This window comes from Globicephala melas, chromosome 1 (assembly GCF_963455315.2).
Source record: "Globicephala melas chromosome 1, mGloMel1.2, whole genome shotgun sequence".
Lineage (NCBI taxonomy): Eukaryota > Metazoa > Chordata > Mammalia > Artiodactyla > Delphinidae > Globicephala > Globicephala melas.
The window spans coordinates 80,005,940-80,030,798 of NC_083314.1; the positions used below are offsets into that span (position 1 = coordinate 80,005,940).

A 24,859-nucleotide genomic window follows, 5' to 3' on the forward strand; every position below is an offset into this window, starting at 1 on the left:
GAAATAGACTCATATGGTTAATTGATTTTTGACAAAGGTGCATAGGCAATTTAATGAAGAAATAAAGAAAGGACAGTCTTTTCAGCTAATGGTACTGGAACAGTTGGACATCCATTAAAAAAAAACAAACCAAAAAAAAAAACCAAAAAAAAAAAAAAAAAACAAAGGGGGCTTCCCTGGTGGCGCAGTGGTTGGGAGTCCGCCTGCCGATGCAGGGGCGCGGGTTCGTGCCCCGGTCCGGGAGGATCCCACGTGCCGCGGGGCAGCTGCGCCTGTGGGCCATGGCCGCTGGGCCTGCGTGTCCGGAGCCTGTGCTCCGCAGCGGGGGAGGCCACAGCGGTGAGAGGCCCGCGTACCGCAAAAAAAAAAAACAAAGAACAACCTTGACCCACACCTCATACCATTTGCAAAAATTAACTCAAAATGCATTATAGACCTAACTGTAAAATCTACAAAACTCCTAGAAGTTCAATGTCTGCAGGATCTGTACTGTTGCTCCTTTTTCATTCCTGCTATTAGTAATTAGCATCTTCTTTTTTTTTTCCTTTGGCTAAAGATTTGTCAGTTTTATTGATCATTTTAAAGTACTTTTAATGGGATTTTAAATGAGAAACAAATTGACAACACATACTTGTTAAGTCAAACAGTTGCATCCCTTCAATCTGGCAATTCCTCTCTTGCACATGTGCCCAAAAGTATCCATAGCAGCATTATTCATCACAGACAAATAACTATAATACAGATTGAATCCTGAATAGTTACAACCTTGAATGTAAGTCACAGAGATTATTTTTTAATTTGATGAGATCTGATGCAGCCTTGCAAAGACATCCACTTGGATATGAAAAACAGCCTTGTTTAAAATTTTGAAGACAAAAAATTATTTCAAACTAATACTCAGCCACAAAACACATGTTAATAAAAGCAAACACACATACATGATCGTATGGCTGCTAAACCAGCTGGGTTCTAGGCCTTTTTCAGGTTTTCTATTTCTTAAGCCAATAAGCGTTCTATATATTAAGCCAATATTTTTATGGACATTTTCTCCATTTCCTTTAGGCTTTAAAAATTATTAATGTAAAGCTGAAGATGTATTTGTAATTTTAAAAAATCTATGTCTATAGTTAGTTCTCTTTTAAGAACACACTGGGTAAACAAAATGTGATATACGTATATATAAATCTCACACACATAATGGAATATTATTCAGCCTTAAAAAGGACAGAAACTCTGACACATGCCATAATATGGATGAAACTTGAAGAGACGTTATGCTAAGTAAAATAAGCCAGTCACAAAAAGACAAATACTATATGATTCCACTTATATGAGGTACCTAGAGTAGTCAAAGTCATAGAAAGAGGAAGTAGAATGGTGGTTGCTAGGGGCTATGGGATGGGAGGAATGGGTAGTTACTTTTTAATGAGTACAGAGTTTCAGTTTGGGAAGATGAAAAAAAGTTCTGGAGATGGATGTTGGTGATGGTTGCACAACAATGTTAACGTATATAAGAAGAAAATAAGAAACTGTTAATAATGGAACTTGGCATATAGAGGAAAGTGATGGGTAAATTACTTTTCATTTTGTAACACATGTATAGTTTGAATTTTACAATGTACTTTAATAATCATAAAAAGTTTGTTAAGGGCTTCCCTGGTGGTGCAGTGGTTGAAAGTCCGCCTGCCGATGCAGGGGACACGGGTTCGTGCCCCGGTCTGGGAAGATCCCACATGCCGCGGAGCGGCTGGGCCCGTGAACCATGGCCGCTGAGCCTGCGTGTCCGGAGCCTGTGCTCCGCAACGGGAGAGGCCACAACAGTAAGAGGGCCGCGTACCGCAAAAAAAAAAAAAAAAAAAAAAAGTTTGTTAAAAAACAAACTAGTTAATGGCTCCCTAGTTCTGTATACTGAAGTGACTTTCATTTGAAAATAACCCTCCCTTAATTACATAATCCATCATAGCTACCTTCTCAGTTCTTACCTTCCCTCCTCCTTCAAATATTTGGAACACTGTCTACTACAATGGCCAGATGTCTCTCCATGTCCTCACCTAGGACAAGCTATTTACTAATTTTTAAAAAGTATATATATATATATATTAGTCATTTAACATTAAACATACAAAAAGTATGCAATTTATTAGATGACATTCTTCTATAAAGAGTTTTTCTTTCTTGCCCCCCCCCTTATTCTCTTTCTCTTTTCTTTTAATGAATGTAACTATAGACACAGGGAGTTTTTTCTTCATTCATTACTGTCATTCTTTTTGATGTTCAAACTGTCCCACAGTTAGCTAGGAAAATCCCTTTCAGCCAGCTCTTACATCCTTTTCATATGATCTCATTCATCTTTGAGCTCTCCTGAGACCTTCTTGCCCTCCAGCCAAAGATGTTCATTCCATGAGCCTGATGTTTTCTTCATAGGAAGATTTTACAAACTACTAACTCAGTCTGGTTAATACTTACAGAGCTATTCAAATTTTCTAATTCTTCTTGGATTATTAATTTTTAAAGGAATTTGTCCATTTCATCTGAGTTTTCAAATTTATTGGCATAAAGTTGTTCGTATGATTTTTAAATTTCTACTTTATCTGTAGTCATGCCCCCTCTCCATTCCTAATATTGTTTATTTATGCTTCCTCTCTTTTTCTTCCTTGATCAGTCCTGACAAAGGTTTATCTTTTACTTTTTTGGTTTATCTTTTACTTTTTTTTTAGTATTATTATTTTTTAAATTTATTTATTTTATTTTTGGCTGCATTGGGTCTTTGTTGTGGTGCACGGGCTTCTCATTGCAGTGGCTTCTCTTGTTGCAGAGCACAGGCTCTAGGTGCACGGGCTCAGTAGTTGTGGCCTGCAGGCCCTAGAGCGCCAGCTCAGTAGCTGTGGCACATGGACTTAGTTGCTCTGCAGCATGTGGGATCTTCCTGGACCAGGGCTCGAACCCATGTCCCCTGCATTGGCAGACGGATTCTTAACCACTGTGCCACCAGGGAAGCCCCTACTGGGCTTTTTGAAGAAGCAAGTTTTGTCTTTGCTGATCTTCTCTATTTTATCTTTCTTTTGTACTTATTCTTTGCTCTTATTTTTAATCTCCTTCCTTCTACTCTCCTTGGGCCTATTCTGTTGTTCTTTGCCTGTTTTTTTTTTTTTTTTTAAACAAAAGATGCTTAGCTTGTTAAGTTTCAGCCTCTTGCATTTAAGGTTACAAATTTCCCTTAGGTACAGCTTTACTGCATCCCAGCCCAGACTTCTTAACTCAAGACCCATATATCTACTTGTCTAACATGATATCTCCACTGAAGTATCTAGAAGATATCTCAAACTCAACGTGTTAAAAACTAAACTCTTGATCTCTCCCAAATCTTGTCTACTCAAAGTCTTCATCGCGTAGTTAATGACAACTCCATCCTTCTATCACTCAGGACACAAACCTTGGAATTATCTGTAATTCCTCCTTTTTCTCATACTGTCAGCAATTCGTTCTATCTTCAAAACGTATCCAGAAATCATTTACTTCTTATGACCTTTATCCCTGTCACTGCAATCTAAGCCATCATCATCTCTCACCTAGACTATTACATTACTCTTATAATAGGTCTCTCTGCTTCTGTCCATTCCTCCTTATAGGCTATTCTTGCCATGGCAGTGGAGAATTCTTTTTTTTTTTTTTTTTTGCGGTACGTGGGCCTCTCACTGTTGTGGCCTTTCCCGTTGCAGAGCACAGGCTCCGGACGCGCAGGCTTAGCAGCCATGGCTCACGGGCCCAGCCGCTCCGCGGCATGTGGGATCTTCCCGGACCGGGGCAGGAACCCGTGTCCCCTGCATCGGCAGGCGGACTCTCAACCACTGCGCCACCAGGGAAGCCCCCTAAAGAAATCTTTTTGTTTTTTTGTTTTTTTTGCGGTACGCGGGCCTCTCACTGCCGTGGCCTCTCCCGTTGCGGAGCACAGGCTCCAGACACGCAGGCTCAGCAGCCATGGCTCACGGGCCCAGCTGCTCCGCGGCATGTGGGATCTTCCCGGACCGGGGCACGAACCCGTGTCCCCTGCATCGGCAGGCAGACTCTCAACCACTGCGCCACCAGGGAAGCCCCGAGAATTCTTTTAAAAGGTAAGTCAGAGCATGTTGTTCTCTGCTCAAAACTCTCCAATGGTTACTACTTCTGCTCTAAGTAAAAGCCAAAGACTTTGCCCTACGTGATCTGCCATCTCCTTTATCTCTTTGACCTCGTCTACTTTCACTCCATTCTAGCCACAGTGTTCTGGAACACTATTCTTTGAACATACCAGATATACTCATAATTTAGCGTCTTAATTCTAACTGTTCCCTTTACCTAGAATCCTCTTCCTCCAGATATGCACCCGGCTAACTGAGTGTCTTCAGGTCTTTACTTAATTCTCACTCTCTCAATGAAGCCTATTTTAAGTGCTTCCTTTAATACTGCAACCTGTCCCCCAATCTCCACCGTTAATTCCAATGCCCTTTACCCTGCTTTTTACTTTTTTCCCATAAGATTTTTTCATTTTCTACCATAATAGGTAATTTACTTTTTCATTATATTTATTGATCCACAAGGTCAGAAATCTTGATGTATTCACTGATGGATCCCAAATAAACAAATGGTAAGCACTCAATAAAATGAGTTATTAGTTTCGATGTAGTGTTCTTACTACTATTCAGTGCTATGTATTTTTAAATTTCCACTATGATTTATTCTCTGATCCATGAGTTATCTGGAAATGCACATTTTAATTTCCAAGCAAAGGGGAAATTTTTGTTTTGGTTATTAACTTCTAAGTTAAAAGTACTATATGGCTAAAGAATATGAATCTGCATGATACAAAGGATCTAAAATTATACTAATCTTGCATTAGGGGCCAGTACACATCACTAATTGGTTTAAATATTCCTTGTTTGTTCAAGAAAGAATGCACATTTTCTAATTTTAGAGCACAGGGTTCTCCATATGTGAGTCAGTTAAATCAGATATGGTAGTATAGTATAAATTCTCTATATTTTTACATATTTTATATCTGCTTAAACTACCAATAATTAACAGCTACATTTTAACTCTCTCACTAGGATAACAAAGCTGGTAAATTTTCCTTTCAGTTCAGGCATACTTCAGAGATATCGCAGGTTTGGTTCCAGACCACCACAATAAAGTTCCAAATATAGAAATAAAGTGAGTCACATGAATTTTCTGGTTTCCCAGTGCATATAAAAGTTATGTTTACACTATATTGTAGTCTATTAAGTATGCAATAGCATTATGTCTAAAAAAAAACAATGTACACACCTTAATTTTAAAATGCTGTTGGGGGACTTCCCTGGTGGTCCAGTGGTTAAGAATCCGCCTTCTGGGACTTCCCTGGTGGTGCGGTGGTTAAGAATCTGCCTGCCAATGCAAGGGACACAGGTTCGATCCCTGGTCCGGGAAGATCCCACATGCTGCAGAGCAACAAAGCCTGTGTGCCACAACTACTGAGCCTGTGCGCTGCAACTACTGAAGCCCGCATACTCTAGGGCCTGCGTGCCGCAACTACTGAGCCTGCATGCCACAACTACTGAAGCCCGTGCACCTAGAGCCCGCACTTCACAACAAGAGAAGCCACCGCAATGAGAAGCCCACACACCGCAACGAAGAGCAGCCCCTTTTATTAATTTAAACGTTTTATACATGATTATTTTATATTTTGTATCTTATCATTAATAGTTTAAGTCTTTAGGGGTTTGTTTCTATCAAATCTCACTCAAAGTGACTTACTTCCTTGTGTTTGGTAATCTCTGTTGAATTTTATCTGTGGGAATTCAAAGAGCCTAACCAGAAAAAGCTTTCTCTCAAAGTGTACTTGCAAGTGCTATGGCAGAATCAGGGTAGTACTGACCTTGGTCCAATTTATCATCTTTCTCAGAGGGTTCTTCCATTTTGCTGTGGGCCAAAGGCTTAGTTTCCCATTAGTGCTAATATGGGCATTTGCCTTTGAGAGCAACCTTGCCTTTTCTGTTTGCTCACAGCTCATTGTTCCTGCTTCAGCTGACTCTTCACTTTTGTGAGAACAGACCCTTAGAGAGCGCCCTAACTTTTTTAGCATACTCAGTAATGCATTAAAAATTAAGCTTGTAACCTTCCATACACAAAGATACTGCCCCCTCAAGGAGGTGGAACATCAATTCTGCACTCCTTAAGTGTGTACTGTGCACGGTGACTTCTTTCCAAAGTGTATAGTTTGATAAGGGGGTGGGGGGAGATTTTACAGTGAAGAAACCTGATAAATACTGCCTCAGCCAGGTGATCAAGGTTAGCATCATCAGTGATAAGTCATGTTGACAGGATACTCTTGACGCGATGTGATGCAAATGGCACTTTTCCTGTGTTCTTTCCAAGAACCTATAGCCCCAATTAATCATGAAAAAATATATATATCAGACAAACGCATATTTTTGTTTATTCATTTGGGCCGCACCTAGCGGCTTGAGGGATCTTAGTTCCCCAACCAGGAATCAAACTCAGGCCCTCTTGCAGTGGAAGCGCAGAGTCCTAACCACTAGACCACCAGAGAATTCCCCAGACAAATCCATATAGAGGGACATTCTACAAAATACCTGATCAATACTCTTCAAAACTGTTTACAGTCTAAAGGAGCCTGAAGTGACATGATGACTAAACGTAATGTGGAATTCTGCATGGGATTTTGGGATAGAAAAAGACATTTGGCAAAAACTAAGGAAATCCACAAATAAAGTATGGACTCTAGTTAATAATGACCTATCAGTATTGGTTCATTAGCTGTAGCAAATGTACCATATACCAATGTAAGATGTTAACAACAGGGGAAACTGGGTGCAGGGTATACTAGAACCCTCTATACCATCTTTGCAACTTCTCTGTAAACCTAAAGCTATTCTAGAATAAAGTTTATTTTTAAAAGTTATGTTTGTTACAATTTCTGCAGGATTTAGTTATTTTTTAGGGCAAAAAAAATGTAGTCTCTCTGCAAAATATCTGGTTTGTCATATCATCAGAAACAGAAATTGTCCTATTCACCCTTCTCCCCAGTACAATCATGCCTTTTCCCAGAACCATGTTCCTTGGAAACTCCACTGGCAAACTTTCTCCTCCTTTAATTTCTGAGAAATTACTTTGCTCTGATCTTCTCCTCTACCTAGGACACCTTTTCTTCTGAAACTCTGGTGTTTCCCAAGTTCTTTCACTGGCCCTTTTCTCTTCTCACTTAAAATACTGTGTCCCTTGAAGTGCTCATTCATTAACTACTACCAATATGATTACAATCCCCAAGTCTCCATCTCTAGTCCAAAGCTCCCTCCCAAATACAATATAGTGGTTATGAACATATTTAAGTTAGTCAGGACTAGTTTCAAAGCCCAGCCCCTATTTCCAACTGCATGACCTTTTCTCATCTATACAATGAGATGCTTTTCTCATCTATACAATGAAATAATAGTACCCACTTATTCAAAGGTTTTTCTCAAGATTACATGACAAAATACACAAAAAACTCCTAGAATTGCATCAAGTATATAACTGTCAATAAATATTAGCCAATATTAGGATTATAAGCACTATCAAAATGGTTAATTATCTATTAAAAAACTTGTCTCAGATGCCCTCCAGACACTCCAACTCCATGTGTGCAAGCCTGCTTTTATCATCTATTTCCTCCCAAATTTCCTGTCACCCAAGACAGAATCCACAGGATCCATCTTCCAAGCTTTCCTCTAACTTCATCCCGTACATCCAACTGGTCAGCAAGTTCTGCCGAATTCTACTTTCTAAATACCTCTTAGATCTTATCTGTCCTCTCCACTACCAGTTATATTCTTTCAAATCTTTGTCATTTGGTTAGATTATTATAGTGGCTCCTGAACATTTCCCCCAAACATATTATCATTTATTTTTGGAAACTGTAATATCAGTTTCAGGTATTGCTATTTTAAAGACCAAAATACAATATTTTTGTTGGCATAATACAAAAGCAGTTCATTCGTTGTCCTTAGTTGTCTTTATCTCTTTCCTACCTACTCACCCACCCCCATTCCTCTCACTTTCACCACAAACTCCTTACCCTACTTTCTATGCAGTTCAGGAAACTCCCCTGACTCACCCCCCTCTACCTTTGTCATGGCCCACTTATAGAGAGAGTCTGAACCTGAGGGAAAGAACCTTCCGTAACAAAGAATCTCTCCTAGGGAAAAGAAAGGATTTAAACTCCATTAGGGAAACGTTTCCCAAGTTGGCCAAGAAAGAAGTCAAAACTTCGGCAATTTTGAACTACTGAACATAGACAGGTGGCTCCGAAAGCACTGGTCAGGGGAGTTAAATATGGCAAGAAGATACTAAAGTCCAACCCAACCAGCTACATCACACAAAGCAATTATAAAGGTACCTCAGACAAAAAGACCAAAGTCAAAGGAAGCAGCAAAACCAGGAGGAGCTGATGATTTACATTACAATGATTATCTATGCTTAATAGTTATGTTTTTATAAATTTACATTTTTACTTGATGTTTTAAAATATGAAATACATTAAAAATCTGGGCTCACAGACTTAACTTCAATTTTTGAATTCTAAAAGCTTTGAATAAATCCGAAAATATACTAATACCAGTATTACAAAAAAGTGATTTTGGTCCAGTGTTACAATCACTATCTATTGTAGCTTTTGTGCCTATACATACATAGTTACTTTGTTTTCAATATACCTTCCCCTCCCCACCATGTCTCAAAAATCATGGTTTTTACTGCTTCTTTGCTTCTCTTTGTCTTTTCCATCCTCACTTGTCTATGTGTACTTCTGATTGTTCACTCTCTGCTTCTGATTCTTTTACACCTTTGTTTGTATTTGAGATGCCTTCTTTCACCTGCTTCACATCTTTTTTGAACAACTGTTTCCTCCATGAAGCCTTTCTTACTACACACAAATATAAATTGGTTCTCTCTGCTCTTTAATTGGGGGTTTCCTAGAAAAACATCCATAACAAAGCTTCCCAATGTGTGTTCCGTAGAACAGTAATCACATGAGATGGCTAGAAAAGAAAGGAACTCCATGGTCAAATACGTTTGGAAAATACTGAACAGCCTATCCCCCACTCCTTCTGGAAATTCATGAAGCATTTTATTAAAGGTACTAAAGTCTAGCAGCATGAAACAGGTTTAACTTTAACTTTGTAGTACCTAAGTTTTGACAGTGACAACCTAAACTAAACATCACAACTTTCTAGAAAATGCTGTTGTACAAAGTCAAATTCATATTTTTTGTTTATTGCTATGTTTTATTTTCTCTGTATCTTATCCACATTTATCAGTTTATACATATGTACTGTACATGGCAATCTGAGGATAAGAATGAATAGGAGAATAGAAATGCATTCTTATCCTAGTTTATACTAAACACAGTATATATGCGTAAGGATGACCTATAAATGGATTTCAAAAGCTATTCACTTTTCTATTACCAGGTTTTTAAAGACTTTTAAAACAAAGTAAAATTGATCTTCCAAAATGTGTCTTGAAATGAAATTTTCTTTTAAAAAAATCTTTAATTTCAAATTTAAAATTTAAAATTTTAAATGAAAATATGATTAATATTTGGTCTATTATTCCAACTTAAATTTTTATAAACCCCTTGTTTTTGATAGGTTATTTTTAAAAATCCAGCAGCACTAAAGATATTGCTGTCCCTGTGAAATCCCTTCTTTGAGATGCATTTACATATTAGCACAACAGCTATAAAAATATATGAAAGATTCTTAAATTCTATGAACTTCTAGAACTGCAAGATGTTGTTACACAAATAGGTACGTGAAATACTCAAAATAGATAAATAGTTTCCAAATTAGTGTGTTTTCCAGGCATTCTCTAGTATTAATAAAAAGGCCTAAAAAATCTGTGTTCATTCCTTTGGATTATTAACCTTAAAATTTCACCTAGGTATGCAGGATTAACTGGAAGAATTTAAAGCTTAAGCACACAGGCCTGCATGAAACATGGTGTAATAAAAATACATACCATAATTGCATTTAAAAACAACAGTAGTTACCATTTGCTGAGTTTTCTATATATATATATATATTTTTTTTTTTTACTGAAGTGTAGTCGATTTACAATGTTGTGTTAATTTCTGTTATACAGTGCTGAGCTTTCTAAATGTCAGGTAGTTTGCAAAGCACTTTATATGAATTATCTTTTTTTTTTTTTTTGCGGTACGCGGGCCTCTCACTGTTGTGGTCTCTCCCGTTGCGGAGCACAGGCTCCAGACGCGCAGGCTCAGCGGCCATGGCTCACGGGCCCAGCCGCTCTGCGGCACGAACGCGTGTCCCCTGCAACGGCAGGCGGACTCTCAACCACTGTGCCACCAGGGAAGCCCTGAATTATCTTTTTTAATACCACCAACAATCACATAAGGTATGTTGTATTATTATTAATCCTATTTAAAGGCTTTAAGAGGTTAAGTAACAAGTATAATGCCTATTGGAGTCCAAAGCCCATGTACTTTGCCAATTAACCACTATACAATATTGTATATCCCCCTACATATGTAAATCTGTGTAAACAAAACTATGTAAAACCTCTATAGCAACAATTCTCGAAGTGTGCTCTGTGGTCAGATATAAGAAAGTCATTAAGCACTTTCTATGTTCTACACCATCTTCAAGGTGCTGAGGATGTAGTGGTGGGCAAAACAAAGTCCCTGCTATCATGGGCTTACATTCTAGTTGAGGGTGAGAGGGGACATGCAGCTCAGTAAATAAACAAATAAATAAGGTAATATCTTATAATGGGAAAAGGTATATAAAGAAAATAAAATAGGGTGATGCAATAAGAGAATGATAGATAGGAGCAAAGGGGGGTAGGGTAGGCTCTTTGGCTAGGACGATAGGGATCAACCTCTAAGGAGATGAGCTAAGACCTGAAAGACAAGGACATTAAGGCAAATTTTTCATATAAAGTGGTAATTTATAAAATGATAGTGATAATATAAATGGTAGTGTATTTTACATCCTTATTTGGCAAAATAAGAAGTTATCAAACTTATGATCTCACAAATTAAAAAACAGTAATTAAATGGTTATAAAATAACATCTGGTAACCCCTGGGCAATACACAGTATTAAGATGAGAGACAATGGATGTGCACGTTGCAGAAACTTGATAAAGGTCATTGTACAACATACCAATAAATCAGTGAATTCTCAAACCTTTTGGTTTCAGGATACCTTTACCCTCCTAAAAATTACTGAAGACCCCAAAGAGCTTTTGCTTATGTGAGTTAGTTACATCTATGCTCTTTACTGTATTATAAATTAAAACTAAGAATTTTAAAATATCTATTAATTCATTAAAAATAATAAAACCATTCAGTTAATAAGTTATACATATTTTATTAAAAATAACTATATTTGCAAGAGAAAAAACCTTAGTGAGGAGAGTAGCACTGTTTTACATTCTTGAAAATCTAATGTTTTGGCTCAACAGAAGACAGCTAAGTTCTCATATCTGCTTCTGTATTCAATTTATTGCTATATACGAATTAATGAATTTTTTTCATCTCTGCAGCTTAGTGAAATCATCAAAATAGACAGGCACAGAACTCATAGAAACAGAGAGTAGAATGGTGGTTGCCAGGAGCCAGGGAGTTGGGGAATGGGAAGACGTTGGTCAAAGGGTACAAACTTGCAGTTATAAGATAAATACGTTCTGGGGATCCAACATACAACATGGTGACGATAGTTAACAATATGGCATTATATACTTGAAAGTTACTAAGTACATCTTGTGGTAATCATTTTGCAATTTATACATGATCTAATCATCACAACTTACACAATGTTACATGTCAATAATATATAAAAAAGCTGGGTAAAAACAGGCACAAGCGCTGTTTGGGAACCATTATACTGTATATACCACACTATGGAACACTACAAAATACCAACAGACTTTGAAAGAAGTGGAACGCAGTCTAGCACAAAGGTAGAGAGTAGGCGCTGGAGTCAAGACTGCTTAGATTTTAATTCTGGCTCTACTGCTTACTAGCTATGAAACTTGAACAATTAATTTCACCTCACTGAGCCTTCAAGTGCTTCAGTTATATCATCTATAATGTTTTCTTTATTATTTTCCCTTCACCAGCGTAATTTTACATATATATCACTAATAGCCTTACTAAGTAATAAAAATTACATAATATCAATACCTCATGAATTGTTATATTAAATGAGATCACACGATAAGAACTCAGGAAATGTTAACTATTTATTACTAAATCTATTAGTGATAATGTTTGTGAAGTTAACTGTATTAATGATTGGAAACTTAATAAAGAACATTGTTAAATAATAACAAAGTACTTGTAAGCAACTCAGGCTTTGAATCCACCGTATTTCTTGTATTTCTCCCACTCACTCTCACCTTCTGCCTTCAGAGAACAAAACCAGGGGGGGGAAAATAATTAAGCTTATGCTTAGCCACCCTGAAACCAGGCAGTTTCCCTTTCCTATACTATAAAAATGGTCTGACAATTTCCTCAAAATAATCAATTGACTTCCCTAAGCCTCGGTTTATAAGAATTTTAAGTGGGGATAACTCCTACCTTCCAGAGCTTATGTTAGGATTATAGGAATATATGTATATATATATATATGTATGTATATGTTTGATATCTAGTAAGGGTGCTCAGTGAATGGATACCTTCACTCCAACCAAAAAGTGATAACTCTTCGAAACTGGTACAGCATATAAAAACTCATATTATCATACTTCCCAGAACAAGTTATTTTTGTTCAATTCTTATCTTAGTTATGAAACGTTAAGTTCCTTATAATTCCATCTCTTTCAGCGAGCAACCTAACAAAGTTTTACATAGAGTAAGCACCCAATATTCTTAAATTAATTTTCTGAATTCTGTATCTTTGGACATAGGAATACACTATAAAAGAAATGTTAATAACTCAAGTAATACTGACTGCCTCTTGGACAGAGATCATCATTTTAAAATAATGCGTTATGCTACCATTTTAAAACTATAATGACAGTAAAGAGAACACAAAAACAGCACAGGATCCATTCGGGTCTTTTTTTAATTAAAAATGGTAAGTTATAATGCCTAACATTAAAAAATCTTTTCCCTTCTAACAGTGAAACTTTCACTAAAGGAAATAGTCAATCTCCTTTCTCCCCCCAGCCACCTGTGGCGGGTACCAAAGAACCGTAGGGTGAAAGTAAGTGAAACTAATCACTAGCAAGTGAAGTGAAGGAAGAGAGACGAGAGAAAGATAAAAGGCTGCAACCAAAATTTAAACCCAGCATATTAAACATTTTATTTCTTTCATCAAACAGCCTCTATTTCAATGTTTCTAAGAGAACAAGAAAAACAAGGTTTCTTTTTTTAGACTATCTTTATCTTAGCCAGAAAGACTTTAATGTTCTAAAGCACAAATGGAATTGTTGCCTTTTCCCAGAAGGAGTAACTAGGTTCTACTACTTCTCCACAAGATGTGCATCTCTCCAGTGTTCTATAACTAAAATCTGTGGATGCAGTGGAATCAAAAGCACTACAAAGCACCAACTCCTTTTTGTTTCCTTGACAAACAGATGAGAAACTCAGTCAAGGTGTTTTGTGCAACAGTGTTAAGTTTTTGAGTAATTTTTTTTTACTAGGGTCTCTGAGCTCCTTCTACACATTAAAAAACCTCATGTAGTCTTAGTTCTCAGATGAAATTTTAAAACAATTAACCCAAAATATTTTAAGGTACTGCTGTAGAACACTAAACACTTGGGAAAAGTGGAAAAAAAAAAGATTAAAAGAAAAGATCATAACTTGGGCTTCCCTGGTGGCGCAGTGGTTGAGAATCCGCCTGCCAATGCAGGGGACACGGGTTCGAGCCCTGGTCCAGAAGGATCCCACATGCCACCGAGCAACTGGGTCTGTGCACCACAACTACTGAGCCTGTGCTCTGGAGCCCGCGAGCCACAACTGCTGAGGCCCGTGTGCCTGGAGCCTGTGCTCCGTAACAAGAGAAGCCACCGCAATGAGAAGCCGGCGCACAGCAAGGAGGGGCCCCAGCTCGTCGCAGCTGAAGGGGGCCCACGCGCAGCAACAGAGACCCGACGCAGCCAAAAAATTAATTAATTTTAAAAAAAAAGAGCCTCACAGCCCCTTCAGCCCCCTCCTTATCTTCCCACCAGCTAGCTTCACACTTGCAAACTGGTTTCCATCACCTGCCTGGTGGACAGAGGCTATTGCCTGTTGTACCTTGAATCTGGAGACCAGGGTGTTAGGAATCTTGGAATTGTGGCTTTATCTGTCCATGACTGATGCCAGGGGGGTTAAAAAAATTAATTAATTAAAAAATAAATAAAATTTTTAAGAAAGATCATAACTGAATGACAAAAGCTTAGGAGAAAAGGGAGTTTGGATGCATCTATTATTTATTAGTTTATGAAAGGCAGGAAGCCAAATCACTAAGAATAAAATCAGAAGTCTCCACTCTCTAAGAAATTACACACATACGTACACTCACCCCTTCTCTACCAACAGGACTGTAATTTTGGGGTGGCCTGTTTAAGGAAATGTTAATATTAGTAATTTTACATTGGAAATGGAAATTTCCAATGGAATTTTCAAGATATTTCCACACCACAAAATCACTTGAAGTTTGTCAATACTGTTTCACACTTTGATTTATGGGATTGTTTATTTGCTATATAATTTAACATTTAGCTTACTATGGGATGTACAGCAAAAGTATGTTTTACATATTGCTTTAAATCCACCTAAGGCCATGTATATAATACAACCCTTCTGCATTTGAGAGACAAAGCAGCTAAATGAAGAATATAACTGCTTGTAAAGTCTCATAATACACATAAAAAGGCTCATTTAGTATACACCATTACAATAATCTCATGTAATAATCACGGTAGCTCATGTTTTGAAACACTGTCAGAAAACATGGAAATTATCTACATCTCTATGAACCTAGGGCAATGGATGGAAGAAAAGGTGACCTAGGCATCCAAAGGGCAGAGAGAAGACTGACTGTGCAATAATTTTACAACTGGGAATTATAACAGACCTAATGCCTAACTAATCCAGAAGTGCCATTAAACCTAACCCAAGAGTAGAAATATGCAAGAGATCAAAATAGATTTATTACTTCTTTGGGAAGCTGAAAGTTTACCTTGAACCTCATAAAGAACCACACACAATAACACATTAGACCAAGTAAGCAGAAAGAGGTATCTGAAATACCAGAATGCCCCAGAGCCTTCTCTCTGGACATCTTCTCTATCTATACTTATTACTCTGTCTTACTACACTTACTTCTCTATCTACACTTACTACCTAGTACATCTCTTCCAGGCTGATGGCTCTAAGGACAATTTACATATTAAGCAGATACCCTGTGGTGACTGTCGCACAACTCTGTGAATATACTAAAACAAATGAATTGTACACTTTAAATGAGTGAAGTTTGTCAATAAATGTCAACTCTTTCTAGTCACTCAGCCAAGAAAACCCCCGAGTCATTCTTGAAAACTCTCCTCTCTTACCCCACATTTAATTCATCTAGAAAGCCATTTGGATCTACCTTCAGAACAGGTCTAGAATTCAACTACTTCTTATAAAGCTTGTCCAAACCACCAATATTTTATCCCAGAATTACTTCAATAGCCACCTACCGGCATCCCTATTTGTGCAGCAACTAGAATGATCTTTTAAAAACAGAAATCTGTTCACATCACTCCTCTGCCCCATCTCATTCAAAATAAAAGACCAAAAATGCCTATAAAATTCTTTGTGATCTGCCCCTCCTGCCATATCACCCACCATAATCTGAGTTCATCTGCTAATCCTTACTTTCACTACTCCTTTCCAGCCACAAAAGCTTTCTTGTTGTTCCTTCAACTCACCAGGCACACTCTAACCTCAAGACCTTTGTATTTTTCTGTTCTCTTTGTTTTGGAACATTCTCCTCTCACACTCTCCTATCTATACTTCCTATACCTCACCTTCCTGCTCAAATGTCACATTCTCAGTGAGGCCTTCCCTTAGCACCTAATTTAAAACTGCAAACTCTTATAACACTCTGTATTCCCCTTCCCTGCTTTATATTTCTCTTTAGCACTCCTAATATTTTTTATCTTCTAATATATTTAATATTTTGTTTGTTTGTTGCTTGTCTCCTCTTCTAACAGTATAGGCTCTGAGAGGACAAAAATTTTTCTCCATTTTATTCACCTGCTTATGTCCCCAGTGCCTGGCACAGTAGGTATTCAATAAATATTTGTTAAAAGAACTGAATGTAAACTAGGGATTTGTAAGCAAAATTCATCTTGGAACTTAAAGTAAGAATTTGTACCTAGTCCATCTATATTTGTATACATGTGATATGTGATTAAAAAGCTATGGCAGTACTGTTATACTCTATATGTGTAGCCAACATATCTGCTACAAAGGATGAATTACAAGGAAAGTAAACGGTTAAAGGAATAGCTACATTTCAGATACCAGAGCTGCAAAAAATAGTTCCAGACACTCAGATTTGTGCAATATCAAATACAAGATTATAGACTTCACTCTCCACTGACCAATGGAGGTACCAGTGTGGTACCCCAAACTTTTTGCCACCAAAAAAATCCTTCTATTATCTAAAACCTAACATTTAGAGATTTTTATCAAGTAAACAACTTTAGTAACTAACATGTTCAACTTGTTTTCCCTTTTTTAAAATTATAAATGACTATCAGAACTTCAAATCTATACAAGATAATCAGTTTTCCCACAGAAAGCAAAAATAAAAACAAAAATACCCACAAAGCTTCAAAATGTAGACATTCTAGTTAATCTGCATGGCCTAATATTGTAGAAAATATTTTATGAATAGGAAAGGCTGTGTAATACAGTGGCTAAGAGTGTATGCTCTAAATCAAGAATGACTGGGTTGAATCCTGGATCCACCACTTATTAGCTCTCTAACCATGGGCAAGTTACTCAACCTCTCAGTGCCTCTGTTTTCCCATCTGTAAAGTGGGGATCATAACAATAACTACTTCAAAGAATTATGAAGATTGAATGAATTAATAAGTGTAAAATGCTTGGAACAGTGCCTGGCACATAATAAGCACTTAATAAAAGTTAGCTAGAAAATTATTACCAGCTTCACGGTCCATTCAAGGATCTGAGAAACCACTGCCATACATCAAAAATAGTAAATTGCACTTTTCGAATTCACTACAACAAATTAATCCTGTATTAAGAGGTTTTTTTTGGACAGTCCATATTTATATAACAGTTTCTCTTGTGGAGAAAATACCAGATTGTACTGAGATTTGCTTCAAATGAGGAGGAGAAGGGAAAGTAAAGGGGACAGAAGAAAAAAGATCGGCCATTAAAATAACTACTGGGACTTCCCTGGTGGCGCAGTGGTTAAGAATCCACCTGCCAATGCAGGGGACACGGCTTCGAGCCCTGTTCTGGGAAGGTCCCACATGCTGTGGAGCAACTAAGCCCATGGGCCACAACTAATGAGCTTTCGCTCTACAGCCCACGAGTCACAACTGAAGCCCGCGCGCCTAGAACCTGTGCTCGGCAACAAGAGAAGCCACCGCAACGAGAAGCCGGCGCACCGCAACGAAGAGTAGCCCCCGCTCGCCGCAACTAGACAAAGCCCACGCACGGCAATTAAGACCAAATGCAGCCAAAAATAAATTAATTGATTAATTTAAAAAAAGATAACTACTTTTGAAGTGGGGTGATCAGTGGTGGCAGGAATGTTATTACTTTTCTAATCTTGTACATACTTAAAGTTCGTACCAAAAACAGCTGAAGGGAAATCTTAACAGCTTTTCTGTTCTACAAATGATTCTACTTTCCTATAACCCCCTTTTCTTCAAAAACTCATTTCAATTCTCATACACCTTCTAAAACAGGCCAACCCATTCAATGGTTAGAAGCAAAACAACTTGGAGATATCATGAACACAGTATTTTCCATTTTGTCCTACTAGTTCTTCAGAGAACTTGCTAATTCACTACAGAAAGGCTGGTCCAAATCATCTCCCTCTGACTGGGAATGTAATTTCCAGCACTGTTCCCAAAACAAAGTAATTATTTCGAATAGTCAGGACCTTAAGACTATCTACATCGTCGTTGTCACCATAATAAATAATCTGAACATATATGTATATGCTAGGACCTATACTAAAATATGTGCATTATCTTCTTAAATCTAGACAACAAGCCTATGAGAGATAATTATCTCTACTCACAGATCAGAAATTGAGACTCACAATTTAAGTACTGTGCCCAGGTATTAACTGATGGAATTAAGATTTGAACCTGGGCCTAATTCTAAAGTCTGTGTTTTTCTACTTTTCCATACTTATTTCCATGTTACATTAAAAATGGGACAGATGAACAAAATACAGAAATGACAGTCTAGTCAAATTGCACATCAAGCCCATATAAGAGCCATATTTTGAAACTGCCAACAACCATACCTATCATTTCTTTTACTAAATTATAAACGCTGCCTTCTGAGAAACAGAAATTAAAACAATTCAAGTTCTTGATTAACTATTTCACAAAATTATATTGGCAAATGTTTACTGATTACTTATTGTGTGCCAAACACTGTTCTAGTTGCTTGGGGATGTAGCAGCAAAGAAGACACAGCCCTATCATCTGGTGGAAGAAAATAAACAGTAAGCATATAAACAAATAAATAAGGTAATTTCATATACTGAAAATAAAGTGATATGTTATAATGCAACTGAAGGAACCATTTGAAATAAAATCATTAGGGAAGGCCTTTCTGCGGAGGTAATATTTGAGCTTGGATCTAAATGATGGGAAGATAGGATTAGAAGAAGCCTGAGAGGTAGTAGGTAGGGCAGGTGGTGTAGGACCTTGTAGACCTTTTACTTGTAGTAAAAAGTTTAACCCTTTAAGCCTGTTGCAATGGGATATCACTGAAGGATTTTAAAGCACAGAAATGACATCTGTTTATGCTACAGAAAGATCACTTTTGAAAAATGATAGTAATGGAAGCTTCCATCAAACAAATTAAAACAAGTCTGAATAAAATCAGTAGAACCCAGGGCTTCCCTGGTGGCGCAGTGGTTGAGAGTCCGCCTGCCGATGCAGGGGACACGGGTTCGTGCCCCGGTCCGGGAAGATCCCACATGCCGCTGAGTAGCTAGGCCCGTGAGCCATGGCCGCTGAGCCTGCGCATCTGGAGCCTGTGCTCCGCAATGGGAGAGGCCACAACAGTGAGAGGCCCGCGTACCACAAAAAAAAAAATCAGTATAACCCACCATGGAGTGTGCTTCAGGAAGACTACTTGCCTTCTCTAAGTTATTTCCTTTATTGTTTTTTTAATTTTTATTTATTTTTTGGCCATACTGCGCAGCTTGCGGGCTCTCAGTTCCCCGATCAGGGATTGAACCTGGGCCATGGCAGTGAAAGCCCAGAATCCTAACCACTAGGCCACCAGGGAACTCCCTAAAGTATTTCCTTTAAAGTGAACAAAAGTCTCTTATTACACATTATGAAATAAAAGATAAAAATGAAAATATCTCAGGAAGAGTTAACATAGTCACTTAAACTCCCACTGAGGTCTAAATATAAGTTACTAAATAATGGATGCCAAAGAAAAAAAGGAGAAGCAAAAGTGGCATCAGGAAAATGGACAGAAAGGCTGGGAATGCCAAAGACACCTATTTCACAAATTTGCCTAAAGCTGACTTAAAAACCAAACTCGAACTAAAATAATTCTAACAACAATCTCCTGAATATTTCTCTCAAAAGGCTTTATTTACAATAAGATAAAGGATGTTCACTCAATGTAAACATAAAACAACTACAAATTACCCTTAACCATTTTAGAAAGTTAAGTTGCATTCCACCAGACAAAAAAAAAATCAGGTTTATAGAAAGCCAAAAGCATTGAACTATACAAACTGTATATAATGCACTTCAAATGAAGTAGTCTTCCTAGAGCAATCATTTTTTTCACTCTTAAAATATCAACAAGGGAAATAAGCTCAGGCACAATATCAAAAGTAGAGGCAGAAAAATTCTGGCTCCAGTGTATCTCGTTATCACTGACTGTAAAAAATATATTGTAATTGCATTTGTAATCCCACAGGCAGGGATGGCGACCAACTTATCCTTGCAAATGATGTAACCATACAGTTAAAGCACCAGAGCCCAAAGGTAGAAAAAGTAAAAATGTTTTAAAACAGGAAGAAAAATATGTTTAAGGAGAATACGTCCTCAGGCTTGAGCACTGCTTGCTACCACTGGTATACCAAAAACATTAAAGAATAATCATGAAAACATTACTTTACAAAGTTAAATGTGGCCATTGTCATCTGATATGGTGGAGTCAAAACCCAACTCCACCATTTTACTGTATAAACTTAAGCAGCTTACTTAACATTTCTGAGGCTTAGTTTCCACATCTGTAAATCAATTATTAAAAAATCTACTTCTTAGGGTTAGTTTAAGGTATAATGAGATACTAGATATATTGTAAATGACAAAGGGCTGGGTACATACTAGATACTTACTATGTGAGTCTTTGATAATGACTGGTACTTGATATTGTATGTTCTAATTTTACCTCTTGGAAAGAAAGTAACTTTGATCTGCTATTGGTAAATATAGGTAATCCTGCCTTGGTTATACAACTGTTTCTGCATATATTATCCAAAGAGCCACAAAACATCTCTCCCAACAATAACTTTATACACAAATGATTTGAAGTTTGGGGTCTATGATTTTGTAAATTTTATCCATCTGTTCCCTAAAAGTAAACACAAATTAAAACACTATAGGGGCAATAGCAAAAGTGGAATAAGAAGAATTAAGTGAATGATGGGTCTCACTGGTGACGTGCCATAGACAGGAAGCAGACCTAAAATTCAAATAGATATACATGGATTTAGGGTCAACCCTCTCTTCTCAGCAGGAAGCAACAAATGACTTCTCCACACTTTGTCCTAAAAGATCTGAAATTTTCTGCAATCCATGCTTCCTGACAGTCTAACAGACCTCTTTTCTGCAGTAACGCAGCAAAGTGAAAAAAACTCCACGATGTAGACAAAAAAGCAATTAACTGGGGTAAAAAAGTAGTACCTATTCAAAAAGCACACTTCCTGATTCTTTGTTTTGATTACCTATGAAACCAATTCCTATTCTTTAAAAAGGTATCTGAACTGGTTGAAAAGTAGCCGGATATGTTTTCCATTTTATGGTGTTAGTGGCGATACTGACTACGGTTGTTTCCGGTCAGTATCAAGAAGCCTGTATTTTACTGCAGCAAACATAGCTACAAAAACCTCTCAGGTGGTCGCCTCAGCTCTATGTGGAGCTCACGTTACCTCCTCATCTAGGTAAGACCCTTCTTATTACACATCACACGTTTTAGGTCAGTGGAAAATAGAATGGTCCCACATATTCCAGCGAAGTAGGTGCATTTACTACTGCTTAAACCATAGCGTGTCTATCACCAGGAAAACAAGAAATCATTAACACGTCAGGGCCTATAAGAAATAAACGGACGCAACAATTTCTGTGAAGGTTCAGTAAAAACAACATCACCTTACAAAGCTCTGAAACAACATGTAAATCTCAACAGATTTGGGCCCAACGGCCCAAGGTCACACCAAGTCAGTCGCTATAAAATCCAAGAAATGATGAGCCTCCTGCAGTTCAGGACAATCCCGGCTAGGAACAGGGTCTGAGTTTGGGTACACTCTGGTCGAAGCTTTAATATGAACAACCCCAACCGAATGCAGCGGCTCCACAGGGAAACCCTAAGCGTTTCGGGTAGTATTTCCTTCCATCCCCAGTCTTCCCTTCCCTAGTCACCCCCCAACACTCACATCTCCGGAGCCACTTCATCCAATGGTAGACGATAGTAGTGTGGTGTTTCTTGTTCTCTATACACCAAGACGACAAGCCTTGAATAGATTCCATGGTGTTAGTTACCGACTGGAATTTTCGATCCAACGAGGACTCCAGAGCCCCTGCCGAAGAGGCCGACGAGGAGGAGGCCTTACTGCCGCCTCCGCCGCCGCCGGCCGCCATCTTCCCGGTTTGCACAAGCGCTGCTGCTCCTCTGGCGGCCGCGGCGGCGGCGGCGGCGGCGGGAGCGGGCAAAACAATCACTGCGAGTGCGTGAAAGCCGCAGGTGGGGAGGGGGGCCAGGGGGTGGGGATGGTGCACGCGCTAGGCTCTTCTGGAGGTAGGACGGGAGGACCAGCTGCTGGGCACGCTGGCGGCTCCTACACGCTGCAAAGAGGGGCTGCGGATTTCGACGGTTTATCGGAATTGTTCAAGGGATTGTGTTTAAACCAGTCAGTAATCACGGAAGAACTGCGCAGAAAACAGGTCCTGCAAAGCCTTTCTAAACGCCTGGCCTGGAAATTAATGGTTTTATACTCTTCGGCTCTCAACGCTTAAGGCCGTTGCCCACACTCCTCTAAGAGCGGGCATGAATATCTTAAAGTTAATACTACCCGACTGCCCCTTCAGTTGCAGAAATCTTTCTCCTTTAGATCCTCTAGCACAGAAAGGCGCAAGGCTACCTAGTCAGGATTTTTTTTGCAACGCAATAGCAGCAAAGGGACAGCAACACGATCGCGCACGCGCTGCTTGGCCCCGCCCCCCTGCTTCCTTCTCAACCTAGAAAAAGCAGAGGGAGGTGTGATGGCGGGGCAATCTGGCCAATCAAGGGAGAAGAACGGGAAGCGCGCGCAGAAGCCCACAAGCCCCAAGGGCTAAGGAGGCGCTTCGAGTATTCGTGCGCCTGCGCAGCAGGCCAGCGCGTAGCGGGCTGGGAGGAAAAACGGGGAGAGAAGGGTGGGAGAGGGAGTTGGTCAAACTAAGGAGAGGTTGGGGGAGGGGCTTCACCGCTCCGCCCCGCGTTTTGCTTCCTAGCGAGGTGTCTCCCTTGGGGCTGTCCAGCTCACACAGCAGGGCCGAGAAACTCCCACCGCTCAGCGGCCACTGTTATTTTCTGGCACCTGCAGCTGCCGCCGCCGCTGCTAATTCCTCGGGGCACCGACGCGCCACAAAGTAGCTAGCAGCCATCTTGCAGTGCCTCAGAGGATGCGCATGCGCCAGCTCCAGCGAGCCAGTCACTACGCAGACTCCCAGACCAAACAATTTTTTACACTCCCTTGGGACATTAACACTCACAGCCACTTGACTTTTTGGATTATAGGAAGAGGAAGTAAATGAAGTGAAACGAAAATTTTCCCCGTAGAATTTTCGAGACGCGGAAACAATAAAAGGCAAGATGTGATCTCACCTTCGCCAGATATGTTACAGCCTCACAATTGCATAATACATTATAGTTTACAAAAGCCTTAGATATTTATTATTACATTGATTAGCACAACCTAGATTAACCGTGCAATTGCATATGCCTATGTAAATTCTCTGGGCAGATTTGGAGACTTCTTTGTTCCACTGAACACATGCAGTTATTGTATTTTAATTCTTTCACGTCTTCCCAGTAGACTCACGTTTTTTGAGGCAGGGAACCTGTTTTGTCAAGCTCACGTATAGTATTTGTTAATTCAACAAAAAGTTGTTGAACGTCTTGTGCCAAGTACAGTTTTAGATGTGGGGGAGTAACATAGCAAAATAGACAAATATCCCTTTTTTCTGGGGCTTATTGGCAGGAGACCATAAAAAATATATCAGGGAGTAATAAGTTCTATGAAGTAGCATGAAGCAAGTTAAGGAAGAGAGAGGGGTTGTGTGTGTGGTCCTTAAGGGAATGGGAATGGTGGTTTGGTGATCAAGGAAGGCTTCTGGAAGGAAGTGATACTTGATCTGAATGTTGAGCACAAGGTAACCAAGCAAATATGGGGGAGGGGGAGAAAAACATGCTGGCAGGTGGAACAGCAAGTGTGAAGGACCTAAAACAGCAATGGCTTGATATATTAGAGGAAGAACAAGGAGGCCATTGTGGCTAGAGAAGAGGACAAGTGATAGAATATGAAATCTGAGAGGTGAAGGGAGAGAGTTCATGTAGGGCCTGGAAGGCCACTGTAAAGACTTTGGCTTTTAACTTTGAGGTGGGGAACACTTAAGCAGAGCAGTTTTAAGCAGAAAAATTACATAGCATTCTCTTTAAAAGATTACAGTGGTTGCTATGTTGAAAATAGACTGACTGCAGAGCCACCAGAGGCTATTGGAGTAATCCAGACAAGGAAATGATGGTGGCTTCTACTAGCATGGCAAAAAAAAAAGAGGAGTGGCGTCAGATCCTGGATAGTTTGAAGGTAGAGCCGAAAGGATTGCTCATGGATTTAAGGGGAATATGAGAAGAAGAAAAAAAAAGAGTCTAATATGACACCAAGGTTTCTGACCTGATTAACTAGAACAGTGTTTCTCAGCCTTTTTTTCCATTGCTGTTGACCCTAAAGATTCTTCTTAGATATTTTTTCCTATTCCCCCAACCCCCATGAAATGTTAATACCACAGTTATATTGTATATCTGTTTATGTACTGTCTGTATATTTGTGCTTTATACAAGAGTAAGCATGACGTTTACTTTTTATTCAATGCAGAGTTAAGTGTGACTAAAATCTTTGTTAAAAATTAAAAAAATTTTTGATGTCTTTCTTCCATTGGATGATTCTTCTTTTTTTTTTTTTTGATATTTATTTATTTGGTTGTGCCTGGTCAGTTGCAGCTCGCGGGCTTCTTAGTTGTGGCATGCAAACTCTTAGTTGCGGCATGCATGTGGGATCTAGTTCCCTGACCAGGGATCGAACCCGGGCCCCCTGCACTGGGAGCATGGAGTCTTATCC

At 38.9% G+C, this 24,859-nt stretch overlaps 1 protein-coding gene across 7 annotated transcripts in view; it reads right to left on the reverse strand.

Moving 5' to 3' along the window:
• Positions 1 to 22,695, reverse strand: part of RPRD2 (regulation of nuclear pre-mRNA domain containing 2) — a 90,120-nt gene extending 67,425 nt beyond the window's left edge. For 4 of the 7 annotated variants that reach the window (XM_030846278.3, XM_030846276.3, XM_030846279.3 and 1 more), the window contains exon 1: positions 21,917 to 22,692. In XM_030846278.3, coding sequence (XP_030702138.1) covers positions 21,917 to 22,121 — 205 coding nt within the window. In that variant the 5' untranslated portion in view covers positions 22,122 to 22,692. Of the gene's footprint in view, positions 1 to 21,916 lie in introns of all 7 variants that reach the window. The other 3 variants (XM_060299905.2, XM_060299899.2, XM_030846277.3) reach the window with 2 other exon arrangements.
• Between the last annotated feature and the right edge of the window lie 2,164 nt (positions 22,696 to 24,859).